The sequence below is a fragment of the Lupinus angustifolius genome, chromosome LG11 (genome assembly GCF_001865875.1).
Source record: "Lupinus angustifolius cultivar Tanjil chromosome LG11, LupAngTanjil_v1.0, whole genome shotgun sequence".
NCBI classification, from domain to species: domain Eukaryota; kingdom Viridiplantae; phylum Streptophyta; class Magnoliopsida; order Fabales; family Fabaceae; genus Lupinus; species Lupinus angustifolius.
The window spans coordinates 5,765,656-5,781,308 of record NC_032019.1 but is presented as its reverse complement, the minus strand read 5'-3'; the positions used below and the strand labels follow the sequence as shown (position 1 = coordinate 5,781,308).

At 30.3% G+C, this 15,653-nt stretch overlaps 2 protein-coding genes and 1 pseudogene across 2 annotated transcripts; 2 read left to right on the top strand and 1 right to left on the bottom strand.

The window, feature by feature from the left end:
- On the top strand, positions 3,118 to 5,039 carry LOC109359676. Its single transcript, XM_019604371.1, has 3 exons — positions 3,118 to 3,667; positions 4,138 to 4,557; positions 4,717 to 5,039. The coding sequence occupies exons 1-3, from the start codon at positions 3,118 to 3,120 to the stop codon at positions 5,037 to 5,039; spliced, it is 1,293 nt and encodes a 430-aa protein (XP_019459916.1).
- LOC109360149 lies at positions 6,492 to 7,702 on the bottom strand. Its single transcript, XM_019604879.1, has 2 exons — positions 6,919 to 7,702; positions 6,492 to 6,726 (listed from the first exon to the last, which is right to left on the bottom strand). Exons 1-2 carry the CDS (start codon positions 7,603 to 7,605, stop codon positions 6,589 to 6,591), a joined length of 825 nt encoding a protein of 274 aa, XP_019460424.1. The 5' UTR covers positions 7,606 to 7,702; the 3' UTR covers positions 6,492 to 6,588.
- The window catches only part of LOC109359675, a 7,006-nt pseudogene continuing 4,543 nt past the window's right edge, over positions 13,191 to 15,653 (top strand).

Below are 15,653 nucleotides of genomic sequence, written 5' to 3'. Positions count from 1 at the left end.
GCAGAAACAACAACAATAACAAACGTATTCAAATATGTCCGTACCACTTTACACAATTTTGTTCACATGTTTCATGATCCCTATTTTCATATTGAAATATCAATTTCCAGAAATTCTAAGTTTGAGTTTTATTGTCTGCTACATGTTTGATGAAAATCTCAGGTGTAAACTAGAATGTTAGCTAGACTAGTTTCAAGCTAAGCACCCCTTTAGGTGGGAGTTCATTCACATGTAGTTGTTCTGTATCATTTTTTCTCTCTCTCATTTCTTCTCTAAGGAAAGTAATTGCCATACTGTTAGCTGTGATTAATGACTGTGTAGCTGAACCTATATTAATCCCATTAATATATTTTTGAAATCATTGACACTTATGGCAAGTAATATTGAATTGAGCTATATTTTTCCAACTCAGATTTATTGTTTTGGTTGTCCTAGGAATTGTGTATAGTTTCAAGTTTCAACCTTTTCACTATTGCAAACTCAATTTTATTTATTGTGTTTCATCTATAATTGTATTTTAGTGTTCATATCATGGCTTGTGCATAGTCATGACTTATTATATGTTAATGATCCGTATTTATGACCCTCACTATAGTTAACTAGTAGTGTATATTTCTAGTTATTCTTGTTTCTTACTACACTGACTAATTATGTAGGTGATTTTTTTTTGACAAATATTAACATGTTAGTATTTGGTATGAATGAGATTCGAACGATCAACCTCATTCACTTAAATCTCTCACCTCAACCATCAAATCAAACCACTTTATGCATGAGTTATTACAAGTGCACAAATGTTGGCTGACTAGATAAAAAACATGTGGAGAGAGCATCTCATGATCTGGAAAAATAAAAAAGATTTGTCATTGTCTATGTGTTAGGAATAGTTCCCATGTTACAAAGTTTGGCAGTGTCAAATTCAAATCATAGCCTTATATTTCAGTAAACATGAGGTGCATTAGGAATAGTTAGCACATTACAATTGTATTTACAATGTCTGTTGTGTTAACTAGGAATTTATCATACACAAATTAATTGTGTATTCGTTGTTGTAACATTTGAAACTAAAATACATTAAAGATTTTTTGTGTTATATTTTTTGTGTTATATTTTTTGTGTTATATTTCTCAAGAATGGAAGGCCATGATTTACAAAAAGAATTGTACACTGCTAGACAAGGAAATCAAACCATTGATGCATACTACAACCACTTGAAAGGATTGTGACAAGAATTGGACAACTTCAGACCCATTCCTCCTTGCAAATGCCTCCCACCTTGTAGTTGTGATCTTCTTCCAATAGTCAGATCATACAGAGACAATGACTATGTCATTAGGTTCCTTAAAGGCATCAATGAGCAGTACTCAGGAGTTAGATCCCAAATTATGTTCATGGAACCCTTGCCCAATATAAATAAGGCCTTCTCTTTGCTCATGCAGCAAGAAAGACAGATAAATCCTCCTTTGAATGAATCAAGATTTTTCAACAATACCACTGAGAATGTAGTAGGTAGAGGAAGATCCAGAGGTAGGGGTTTTAGAGGAAATACCAATCAAATGGAAATAGAAGAAGTATGAGCTATGGCAATGGAAGAGGTAGAGGTGCTAACTCAAAAATATACACTTACTGCAACAAAGTGGGTCACACCATTGACACTTGCTATAAAAAGCATGGATTCCCTCCACATTATAAGACAAATAACAACATCAATAATGTATCAACTTCTATCATTGATGAAATGAACAATGACAATGCATAAGAAGATGGGCTCCTTGGCTTTACTCCTGATCAGCACAAAGTCATTCTAGCGAAGATGGGCTCCTTGGCTTTACTGCTGATCAACACATAGTCATCCTAGTCATGATCAAGGAACCTTCACCTCAACAACATCACATCACTAATCAAATGAACACTAACTCATTGAATGAATCAGGTAATCTGCATTTTTTAATCCTTGTCAAAGTTTCAATCCTTTAAAAAGATAAATCGTATCATCATCAAGATGCCTGATGGAAATGAATTAACTAGTGCAATATCAGGGACAATATTCTTTTCAAATGAGTTATATCTCACCAATGTTCTCTATAGACCTCAATTTTCATTCAATCTTATTTCTGTTTCTAAACTGACTAATAGCCTCAATTGTAAACTGATTTTTTGTAAAAATGAATGTACAATGCATGACCAAATCACAATGAGGATGATTGGTGTTGCTAAAGAGAAAGCAAGATTATATGCTATTAGCTGTGGAGCCTTATCTTCAAAATCTAATCAATGTGTAAACTCAATTTCTTTCATTAACAACAATGTATGCCATAAAAGATTGGGGCATCCTTCTGACATGAAACTATTTGTTCTTAATAAAAGTTTCCCTTTCATACATAATAACAATTCTATTGAACCTTATGAGGTATGTCGCTATACTAAACAAAAAATACTTCCTTTCCAAAATAGTTTGAGTAGAGCTGATTTCATATTTGATATTGTGCATGTTGTCATATGCGGACCAATCTCTACCCCTTCTACTTTAGGACACATGTATTTCTTGACTGTGGTTGATGATAAATCTAGACATACTTGACTATTTTTTATGCAGAATAAATCTGAAACATCCAACTTAATAAAATCTTTTGTAAATCTTGTAGAAAATCAGTTTGATACTAAAATTAAATGCTTTAGATCTGACAATGGTTTGGAATTTAAGATTGATGATTTTTATGCTTCAAAAGGAATATTGCATCAAACCACATGTGTTGAAACTCCTCAATAAAATGGAATTGTTAAGAGAAAACATCAACACATTTTAGGTGTTACTAGGGCTTTAATGTATCAATCTTTTATGCCTAAATGTTTTTGGAATTATGCTACTGCTCATGTTGTCTATCTTATAAATAGACAACCCTCTGCTATTCTGAAAAATAAATCTCCTTACCAAATTCTTGTTTGCCATGATCCTAACTTGATGAATCTAAAAATGTTCGGTTGCCTTTGTTTTGCTTCTACTATTGTTAATAATAAAAATAAGTTAGATCCTAGAGCTAAGAAGTGTGTTTTCATTGGATACAAACATGGAATAAAGAATACCTTGTCTTTGATTGCAAAACTAGAGAAACTTTCATGTCTAGAAATGTTAGCTTCTATGAGAATGTTTTCCCTTTCTCTAGTCAAACTGATCTCACACATAACCATGAGGGTATACCTCTTCCTACTTCATCTTTTAATCATGATGATCATTACTTGGATTATCCTATACTTGATCACCTTAATCACAATCAAAGTACTCATACTACTGATATCTCATCCCTTGAGAACTCTAGCAGCCTAGGAACTGATAGAAATCCCAACATTAGTACTAGATATTCCACCAGAATGAGAAAGACACCAAGTTACCTCCAAGATTACCACTTTTTAATGAGCACCTCTAATGTTTTCTCAAAGGATCCCAATTCTAAGTATCCTTTGTCCTTTGTTCTTTATTATGATAGATTGAACAAAATTCATAAAAGTTTCATCTCGAATGTGACTTGCATAACAGAACCAAAGAGTTATGATCAAGCCAGTCAGCATCCTCATTGGGTTGATGCCATTACTGAAGAACTGAATGCTGTCGAAAAGAATCAAACCTCGATTCTCACTAAGCTTCCTAAAGACAAGAGAGCTATAGGATGTAAGTGGATTTTTAAAACTAAGCATACGACTGATGGAACCATAAATAGATATAAGGCAAGGCTTGTGGCTAAAGGATATACTCAAACTATAGGAATAAACTATTTAGATACCTTTAGTCTTGTTATTAAAATGACCACTATTAGGGTTATTCTTGCCTTAGCTTCCATAAAGGGTTGACATTTACATCAGTTCGATTTTAATTTTGCTTTCCTCCATGGGATCTTCTTCAAGAAGTCTATATGAAAACTCCTCCTGGATTGAAGATTCATGATTCCTCTTTGGTCTGCAAATTGTAGAAATCTTTGTATGGTTTGAAACAAGCCAGTAGGCAATGGAATACAAAATTAATTGTTGTTCTTATTCAAAATGGTTACATACAATCAAGAGCTGATCACTATCTTTTCATTAAAATTAAGGATCAATATTTTAGTGCTATTCTTGTATATGTTGATAATCTTGTTCTTGCAGGGAATGACATGTATGAAATCCTATCTAATAAGCATCTTTTAGATGAGAAATTCAGCATAAAAGACTTAGGGAACCTTAAATATTTCCTAGGTTTAGAAGTGGCCAAGACTAAGAAAGGGATTAATCTTTGTCAAAGAAAGTACATTATTAAATTATTGCAAGAGACTAGCCTACTTGGATCCAAACCAAGTTCAACTCCTATGGACAGTGGAACCAGATTGCACAGCAAATCTGGATCAAGTCATCCTAATATTACTGCTTATAGAAGGCTTATTGGTAGACTTGTTTATCTTACTCATATTAGGCTTGATATTGCTTATGTAGTAAGTCATTTAAGCCAGTTTCTTTCTGAGCCTACTATTGATCATTATAAGGCTGGTTTGAGAGTTTTAAGATATCTGAAATCAGCCCCTAGAAAAGGTCAATTTTTCCTAGTAATTCTAACATTAATATTAAAGGTTTTAGTGATTCTGATTGGGGGGCTTGTCTTGATACAAGGAGGTATGTTACTGGTTTTTGTTTCTTTCTTGGTAATTCTCTTATTTCATGGAAAAGTCACAGACAAATGACTGTCTCTAGGTCTTCTGCTGAAGCAGAATATAGTTCTTTGGCCCTTACAAGATATGAAGCACAATCGCTTCTATACCTTATATTGTGATAATGAATATGCTTTGTACCTTGCTGCTAACCCTGTTTTTCATGAGAGGACAAAACATATAGAAATGGACTACCACTACATTAGAGAAAATGTGACAGATGGGATTGTTCATTTGCTTCCTATCTCCACTGATTGTCAAATTGCAGATGTGTTTACAAAGGCTTTGCCTCTTGGAAAATTTCACAACAACATTTCCAAACTTGGGCTCTATGACATTCATAGTCCAGCTTGTGGGGGGTGTTAAAAATTGAGGACAATGCTGAAATCAATGAAGTAGAGGTTCATCATGATCAACCTTTTTTTGACAGTGATGAGCTAGTTGTAGAAGGCAATGATCAAGACATATCTTTATATAAGCCAACTGAATGCAATTTAGATTGTTAGTTGTGGCTTTCTCAAACTGTTTTGTGTATTTTTATCTCTTTGTTGTATTTTTCGTTTTGTTTTTTCTTTTCTTCTGTTTTTGACAAGTAGTTTAGTTTGTTAGGTAGTTATTTTAGTTATAGGGTCTTTTCTCTTTTATATTTTTGTATAAGTATCTATTTTGAGATTCATTCTCTTCAATGAAAAGCTTTATGAGGTATTATTCAAACTCCCTATTGTGTCAATCATCTTCCTTCTAGTGAATTTTCTGTTTTCTGCATTTTCTCCTTCTCGGTAAGTTTTCTTTCTCAAGAATGGAAGGCCATATTTTAACACTCTATACAATATCATTGATTTAACCTTCATAGCAGTCCATTCTCAATTTTCACCTATATGACTATTATAACCATACATTTTACATATGATATCAAATACAATATTTTCATAACACATACCAAAAAACTCCCAGAATCTTATGAAGCAAAAAAGTGAAGTTATAAACCACATAATTGCAAGAACTTCAAAAAACCAGAACTTCTAGACATCTTCAAAAAACATTGTGAGTGCTTGACCCTTCCTAAGACTTATTCAATACACAAACATTGAAAAACTTATTCAATACTCAATCTTACTTTTCTTAAAGAAAAAAAAATGAAGAAAGGAAACAATTATAAAAGGAATAATTATACCACGGCATGAAACTCCCACCTAAACATGTGCTTAATTTGAAACTAGTCTAGTTTTCAGTCTAATTTACACTAGAGGCTTTCATCAAATAGGTAGTACACAATAAAACCCAAAACTTAGAAATTCTTCAAATCCATATATATCACAATCTGAAAGTTTTATGGGGATTTAGAAACATGTGAACAAAATTGTGAAAAGTGGTGTGAGTGAATTTGAATCTATTTGATACTGTCATACTGAAATTACATTTTTAGTTTTAAAAATATACTAAAAAATAAGACTTCACTCTCCATCAATAGAGAGGAATTCGATAATCTGTTATAGAAAAGATGACCATGTATTTGGTGATATATCTCTGATTAAATCACCCTACAAATACTTATGTATTATTATTAGAAAAGTAATATGTATTACAAGATGTGCTTCAAAGTTGTAACTAGTGAAGAAGAATTTTTGAAGTTTATTTTGTAGAAGTATTATATTATTTTTCATGTGTAAAGTATTAGTAATGGTGTGGGGTTTGAAAAAACCAAGACAAAACATTGTCCATGTATTCATGTGGGAGAAATTTAACTAAATAATGGATTTCTTATATCAACTATGAAATAAAAATTTAAATGATAGATATTTGAGATATGATCTTCATTCCACAAAGTTTAATAACAACAATAATCATACTACAACTTTCTCTTGGATAACAATCCATTTCTCAAATAATCACCGAGAATGAACTACATACACTATCAAGGTTTTTCATCATCGGACTCAAAGAGATGATGCATCTTCCCCTTCCCCTTACGTGCCTTACCACTTTCAGGAGCTTCATGAACCTTGTACGAGTCAGCATTAACCTCTTTTAACCATGAACCAGGATAAAGGTCCTACAAAAAAATATATAGTTATTATTTGAATAACTGAAGAGCGGTAGGGTTTAGGTAGATATATCGTATCGGAGAGACTGTTTCAAGAATTTGAACTCCTGAACTCATAGTGATTGAGTAAACAAGCTTACTATTGCATCAAGATCAGCCGAATAAGTAGAAGAAAAAAATTATAAGGTAAAAGAAACTCACATCCATTTGCTTCTGAACAGCTTTGGGCCTTTTTAATGGCTTCTTAGGTGGCTTATGACCAGTCATCGCCAGAAAATCTTCTTCAATCTCTTTCTTTGTTAACGTCAAAGAAAACTTCATCCTTGGCTCCAACTTTTCACTCTTTTTTCTCAAATTTGGCAACTTTGTAGCACTGTTACCATTACTGTTAATCTTCATCTGTGATGATACATTGTGTTTCTTCTCATCAATCTTCACCCCTTTACCTTTACCTTTTCCACCAACCGAAGCCTTAAACTCCTCCCTCTTTGTTCTCACATTCCATGGCTTCTCACCTTCCATCATCATCATTGTCTCACGCGAATTTTCCCTTTTTTCTTCTTCCTCCTTCTCATTCCTTAACATCACGTTCTTCATCTTCTCTGCGGCGTTCTTCAAATCATTCACAAGCTTCTCCCTCATTGCATCTATGCCCTCATAGTTATCTTCAAACCTTGACGTAGAGGATCGTACTCCATCTCCATTGCTTGAAAAGTTGTTGCTGATGATGGAGGATTTTGAGCACCTTAAGTGCCTCTGTGTCCCCCATGTCAATGATGGTGGCAGTGTGAAATTGTGGAGACGGTTTGATCTTCTTGGATTAATGGTTGATATAGACTCAGTTGTTGGAGATGCACTTCTTCCTTCGCTTGAACCAGGTAGCACCATTTTCGTGAAGAAAAACAAGCACTGTGAGTGATGCTGAAAATGCTGACATAAACATGAGCTTATATATACGAAGGGAGATAAAAGCAATATACATGAACCATTCTCATATGTTCAGATTTTGCATTTTGATTTTTCCATGTTGGGAGAAGGGTGGAGATATGGCATATTGTTGCATAAACCAATATAAATTTTGGTTACGATAATAAATATATATATAAATATAAGTATTGTGAAATTTTAGGTCGTGATATGATTTCAATAAATAATATAGTACTAATATCAATTAAATTAAAATGTCAATGTTTAATAAGTTAGATCAAATCAATCAATCAAAATATTATTATCTAATCATTATGGTATGTGACTTGTATAAATTTCAAAGCTAATTAGAAAATTATGCTAAAAGCTTTATAGAATAATTTTCTTATAAACTTTAATATTTATACACTGATCTTTATTTATTTACTACTGATATATATTATTTTTATTTAATAATTAAGGATATGTAACATATGATAATTTAGATGATATAATGATAACATATAAAACTCATATACTCTCTATTAATTATTTTAAAATAACTAAATAAGTATAATATGATATATATTAAATACACATGTGATATATATTAAATACACATATTATAACAATTTAGAAATTAGGTGACTAAGGAGGTTACAGGTACAATGCACAAAATGATTTATTTGTTAATTTGTCAAAAAATCATTAACACAATTCCAAAACAGCATAAAGATATTTTAAAAAGTTATAATTAAATTTATGGTGTTATTTAATAATTTAAAAATAATAATATGCGATCTTATCGTAAAATAAATGTATATAGACTTATTATCTCGTAACTTATTATATATTTTTTGAAATTAAATATAATTTATTTTCAAATACTTATACTTGTTTCCTTTTATATTAACTATCCGTTGAGAGAATACAGGATCAATTTGAGCAAGTACATAACACGTGCCAACAATGATGAGATAACACTTCCAGATATATTAATTTTTTAACCAAGAATTGTTTCATGAGAGAATTAATCAATTGTGGGAATATGAATGTTTCTCAACAAATACTCATCACATGAATAAATATTTTGAGATTTGATCCAAGATAATCTTATATTATTATATCAATAACTTGTTAATAGATATATTAAACTATAATTTTTTAAATTATTAAATTTAATTCAAACTTTTAAAAATAATATTATTTTGCTTTGGAATGGTGGTAATAGATTTCTAACATTTATTTGTGAATTTTTTTTGTAAAATTTATTATAATAATATGAATGCTTCAAATATGATTTTTATCTAACTATCTACTAATTAATTTTTTTTAAGATATGTGATTGTTCATCTCAATAATCACTATATTAATGTATCGTTGAAAATTGATGTATCATACATTATGGTGTAGCTATCTAATTTGTATTATATTAGATAATATACTTTGGATATTTTTATGCATACATTGGATCTACCTAAATTAAATTAATAATACCATTTTATTGAGTCCACCCAAATTAAATTTATCCTATGAGATATGAATATCTTTATTTAACCGGTGTTTGCGTTTTATACTAAAACCAACTATGGAAAAAAAAATTAAAATAGATGATTAAATAATTAGACCAGAACTGCCATGATAACTAAAGAACTAATGAATTTGAGCAATGATGATTATGGGTTTTGACTTTTGAGCATTTCTTAAAAAAAATTGAGTGAGTTTAGTCAGCCTCATCAACGTTATGACAGGTCTTATAACTCAATGAACATAGAGGTGCTTTGCATGAGATTAGATAGAGAAATACGTAAAAAAATATAAAAGGAAAAAATTATATGATGTGACATTTTTAAATAAATTATGATAATACTTCTACCCTTAAATATAAATACAAATTCAATAACTTAACTCCAAGAGATTATTCTTGTCCTTTCAACCTATGTTTGTATGTCATATGAGTTAAACCATTGCCAACTAAAAAAATTTGTATGATGGATTTGGAACATTTTAATCAATAAATATTTCCCCTTAATAAGTTTCCAAATAACACAATTTTCTATAATCTCATAATTGAAATGCATTGACTATTGCATGCCTATCCATATGTATATTAGATAAGATACCTTAGATATTTTAACATATACTTATAAATAAATTTTAATTTTTTTACATTCAAATACAAGTTGAATACCGTAATAATTACATCAATAAAAATACTTTATTGTGTCTACGTTAATTAAATTAAAGAATATGACATGTCAATATCTTTATTGAAATAGTGTCTGTGTTTTTATGCTAAAACCAACACTGAAAAAAATAAAAAACTAGTTATGAAATTAATAATTAGATCCGACCTGCCATTTTAACTAGAAATCTAATGGATAAATTATGTGTTCAATCCATGATCCATCAAACATGAAAACTAGGATGAAAAAGTTAATTTTTTTTCCTAGGGGCACATTGTACTTTCAATTTATTGATTAAAATGCCAAAAATTCATAGTCTTAATTCCAAAATAACATAAGGCAATTTTAGAAAGTTACGACTGAATTGAAGGTGTTATTCAATAATTTACTATAACAATATATTACCTTATTTTACGTCTAATGTATATGGACTTATATGCCATTATTATTATTATTTTGTATCAAATATAAAATTTTCTCTAAGCCTAGTATGTGTTTCTATCATATATATCAACCATCTCTTAAGAGAATTGAGGAAATGCATAACACGTGAGAATAGTGGAAAGATAATAAGTCTAGTTATATTGAACTTCGATAAGGCTGCATTGTTTTCTCTCCATCTCATAGTGCTTACAGAAAATACTAAAAAATTGTCTATTAACAATTTATCTTTCTATCAGGAATTGGATTTAAACCTGTTTCTGAGATATAAACTGAATCCTTACCAACAAAACCAATTTTGTTTATCCCATCTACACAAAAAATTGTAACAACTGAATCATCCGCTAGAAATATAATATTTTTGTATCCATCCCCATCAATTTGGTAGTAATTTAATTAGATGATAAAACTTCATTCCTCTTATCTCACCTACACAAAATATTAATAATTAAACAAAATCCAAGTCAACCAAAATTTCCAAAAAAACGTCCTTAAATGGCACAACAATATATATATATATATGTTAAAAAGTTTTCCATAAACAAATTATTATATGAAATGAAGTTTATTCTAAATATATTATTAATTATACATACTATGTCTTAAATAAGCGACACAACATAATTTTCGTGTATTGCATATATGATATAATTTCAAATGACACAATAAAACCAATATTTTGTTGGTCTAATGATATAAGACTCTGCTAGATTTCTAGAATAATCAAAATGTTAAGAGTTCGATGATGAGAATGACACTATTGAGATGGGCAGTCACACACTTCAAAATGAATTAATTTCTTACTAAAAAAAGTAAAAAATATCATTAATAGTACAAAAATGACATAATAAAAAGACGACACATGTTTTTTTTGGGTAAATGTACTTATATGCACTGCGTCACTAATTTAATATTATACATATAAAATGACTCAATTAAAAATATTTTTTATTGTTGTAAATGAAAAATAATTAATATAAAGAATTGGATTTTATTTGACTCAAGTTCTCAATGAATTAAAAATAATTAATTTCATACTATAGTGTTTGTCAATTCATATTTTTATTGTTTGAGATTGGCTATACAGTCTTTACATACATAAGTTCTTAAAAAATAAATTATAATCACAAAATAAGCCTGGCTTTTTTAATCTGATTGTATGTTTTGACACAACTTTTTGATTTGAAAAGGTTGGATCAAAGATGAGTCAATAATTTTTTGCTTTTTCCCACAGGTTTGTGCAGTGATGTTTTGTTTTTTGTTTTTGAGTATTATAAAGAAAAGTCTGTTCTCCATTTATATGAACCATTTGAAACTCCAATCAGAACCACTCTCTAGTTACAAATTCATTTTTATTTAAGAATTAAAACATTTATTCTGCAGAGAGACTATTATTCTCCAGTTACAATTGCATATATTTTATTTCTTATTCTCCATCCTCTACTGAAATTGTATAAATTAAAACTTTATAAATAACTGACTAACACCCTAGACTTTTTCAAAACGCCAGAAGGTATAAGGGAGGTCTGCATGACATAACAATTCAAGAAGATTATTTCATTATTCAAATATGATTAGTTAGCAGTTATAAAATTAGGTGAATGGAAGGTATGTTAATGGCAAAATTAAAATATAGAAGTTATATTAATTTTATTATTTATATGTTATTTGATTATTTTTTTGAGTTTATATATATATATATATATAATCTCTGTTAATTAGTGGCAACTATAATTTTTATGTAGTAAAATTTTAAAATATGATATAATTTTGACAAGAGCATATGACATTAGAGTGATTTCTTCATATTCTCTCACTACTTGATTTTCTGAAATAATAAATATGATAAATAATGTAATTTTGAAATGGTATTTTTCTCTATATTTTTATATTAATTTATTTCTATATATTACAATTAATTAATACTTGCCAACAAGGCAAGAATACCATTCTTGTTCAAGAATACATCTTCAAGAATAACAAGAAAATAATACAATGAAATATGAACAATTTTGCTCAAGAATTAATAATAATAGAAAAAATATGATAAAGTATAAATAATTTTTGCTTAAGAATAACAAGAAGAATTAAGAGAAATAAGAATATGAAGATTGTAAAGAGAAAGATAAAGAAATAGAGAAAAAAACTTAACCAAAGGTTGTGAAGTTTTGTAAAAGTGGGGAGATAGAAAGTGATGATGAAAACTTGAAGAGTGAGAAATGGATGATCCAAGAAATGAAAAAAATGGTAAGATAGGGATGATGATATTGCTTTATGTCATAGTCATGAAAACTTGATGTTTTGTGTGTGTCTCTTCTAACAAGTGTCGTTTACAATAATCGAATCATTGATTCTTTGGATATTTTGTAGATCTAACGAGATCTTACATCACTAGACTAACACATTGTTTAAAATTATTTATAAGATATAAATAAGGGTTAATTAATCCATTTAGATAAAATTATTGTGAGTTTTTCCTATACAATTCTCATGCTACCAAAAAAACTGAAGGCACTTATATGAACATATAAAATATTAAATGCTCTCACTTGGAGTACATAAAGAGGATTTTTTTTGGTTTCCCACATGTATCCTCGTACTGGAGGCAATCCTGTCCGAGCCGAGCACATCCACAGGTAAGTGGCGCTAACTCTCCCAACGGACATTTTTTCCATCCACAAGACTCAAACCCGGGTTCTTGCTTAAGGAGAATCAAGCATGTACCACTTGAACCAACGCCCGTTGGTACATAAAGAGAATTTAGAAAAACTGGAATGAGATTAAGGATGAATCTATTGATATAATTGAGGTGAACATATAACTTTTCATAAAAGAGAAAAAACAGTAAAATAAATTTATAATGCCATTGCATTATATATATCCATATTTAATTATTGTTGTCTTTTTATTATAAATAATACAAATGAATTTGGATACATCATGTATATGGTATAAATATTAAACCATATAAACATTATTACAGTGATTCTAGAATCCTCTTGATTGTTAGAAACTGAATAGTAGTAGTTTTGGAAATAAGAGTACATTATTGGTATCTACAACATTTAATGGTCAAGAAAACTGACAGGCCTGGCGGCTACATAACTTAGTCTTCTTAGTTGTATTTATTGGTATCATAGACTTTCAATGTCAAAAATTCCATACACAAATAAAACCTCCAACTTCTTCAGACTACACCACATCCTAACTACAAAAATCTGCATTATCATCTTTATTAGTTTAAATATAATAATCTCCTACTTCCAATTAGGTGTGTGTGGTATACGCTGGTTTATTTTTTTAACCGAAAAATTAATCACTTCCTACAGGTTTCCAAAACAAAACAATTAAGTGTTCTAGGTTGACTAATGTCTCATATTAATAATAATAAAACAAAAATAGAAAAAATAATAAATGTTTCATTTTTTTTAATTTTTACCGTTACCATAGAGAGTACTTGGCTTCACATAGGTTTATAACTTCAACTTTCTAAAGAGACTGTTATGAAATAGTTAAAAATTGATAGTGAGTGCATTTAATCTTCTGTTTTTATTGATGTCTTCATTTGTGTCCTAAACTAATCAAAATGTCTCATTTTATTGAGAAAATAAAAATAAAAACATAAAATTATTTTTTTATATTATTTAGTGTTATTTCATTGGATAGAGACATGATAACATGATTATTTTGAGATAGAGGATCCCCATCCTCATATTTAATGGTCTTCAAAGCCATCAACTCAATGCTTTGTGGGAGAAGTTCTTCAAAGAACTTATATCGAGAGCTTCAATGACTGCTAAGGTTAATGAATACCCATATGATAGAGTTCCTAAAGTGGCCTTCATGTTCCTAGTAAGGGATCCTCTACCTTTGGCTCATTTGTGGGAGAAGTTATTCAAAGGTCATGAAGGGTATTGTTAGACATTTCAATACTTTTAGAGAAACTTTACATTGAGCCTTTAATGGTTCATAAGAACCCTTTATTTAGGATCTTGACATTTATGACATTTACATGTTACAGTATAAGGTCAGAGAATACCTAGTTCCATTGCTATTTCTTTCTAGTGTTCTTCCCTGATGCTTTCTCTGATTGCCTTTTGTTTTCACCTCTCCTCCTTCCCTTTATGAGTTTCTTGATGATTAGAAACTCAGTTTCCTTCCTTCCACGCTATAACAATGCACTGGATTTTCTTTTATGCAAAACCAAGACCTTTCTCTTATTCTTGCCTTTTTGTTTCTCTCTTTCAGAATAGAGATGTATTCCTTATGTGTTTTATGGAATTGCCACACACTGTCCAATTTAATGCATCAGTTTGGGGAAGTTAACATATAGGAAACTTCCCATGAAGTGAGAGGGAAACTCCCACTAATCTGATTATTTAATTGTCAACCATCATCACATTAGGCACTTTCATTCAGATTAGTGACTTTCATGCACATGGACCACATTGATTATTAAATTAATCTAACAATCTCCCACTTGGTCCATGTGATGACTTGAAGATTCATAACTTTACTTGCGCTCTTTTATTGAACCTTACAAATCATCATCCTTTAAATTGAGCTGAAATAATTGAATCATGGCGGTCACAAATTATATGAGGCAACCTGATCCCTTCCATGTATCACAATCATCTCAATCCAACTCACTTTAATTTGAGTCTTCATTTACCTTTCAAAGACTCATCAAGTTATCTCATCAAAACCATACAAGTACATTCTATAATATAGATAACTTAAACTTTAACTACGGAAACGAAACTTTCATTGAATTCAAATGTGTCATACAATAATGAGCAAACATCCATACATGTATATATACATCAGGTATAATCACATTAACAAGGACTTATCTATAATGCCCATCCTTTCTACATGGCCAATGTAAATCTTGGGCGTCAACCCTTTAGTTAACGGATCGCTACCATTAAATTGGTACTAATATGCTCTATAGACACTTTCTGTTTCCGTACTTCTTCTTTAACTGACAGGAACTTTAAATCCATATGTTTAGTACCTCTACAATATCTTTCATTCTTAGAGAAGAAGACAGCTGCGAAATTATCACAATAAAACTTCAGCGGCCTAGCTACACTATCTATAATGCCAAGTCCTGAAGTAAAGTTCCGCAGCCACAATGCATGATTTGTGGCTTCAAAGCATGCCACAAACTCAGCTTCCATGGTGGACGTAGCAATTGTAGACTCTCTACCGCTTCTCCATGAAATGGCTCCTCCAGCCATTAGGAAGATATACCCAAATGTAGATTTCCTTGAGTCCATACATCCAGCATAGTCTGAATCCGAATAATCGATCACCTCAAGATGATCTGACCTTCTATACGTGAGCATATGATCCTTAGTGCCTTGCAAATATCTTAGAACCTTCTTTGCAGCTTTCCAG

Bases quoted from the DNA above. Each gene is read 5' to 3' on its own strand.
- LOC109359676 (XM_019604371.1), top strand. From the start codon at position 3,118: ATGTCTAGAAATGTTAGCTTCTATGAGAATGTTTTCCCTTTCTCTAGT. The intron at 3,668-4,137 runs GTAAGTGGATTT...TTGTTCTTGCAG, and splicing joins AGACAAGAGAGCTATAGGAT to GGAATGACATGTATGAAATC. The intron at 4,558-4,716 runs GTCAATTTTTCC...GACTGTCTCTAG, and splicing joins GAAATCAGCCCCTAGAAAAG to GTCTTCTGCTGAAGCAGAAT.
- LOC109360149 (XM_019604879.1), bottom strand. From the start codon at position 7,605: ATGGTGCTACCTGGTTCAAGCGAAGGAAGAAGTGCATCTCCAACAACT. The intron at 6,727-6,918 runs GTGAGTTTCTTT...ATTTTTTTGTAG, and splicing joins CTGTTCAGAAGCAAATGGAT to GACCTTTATCCTGGTTCATG.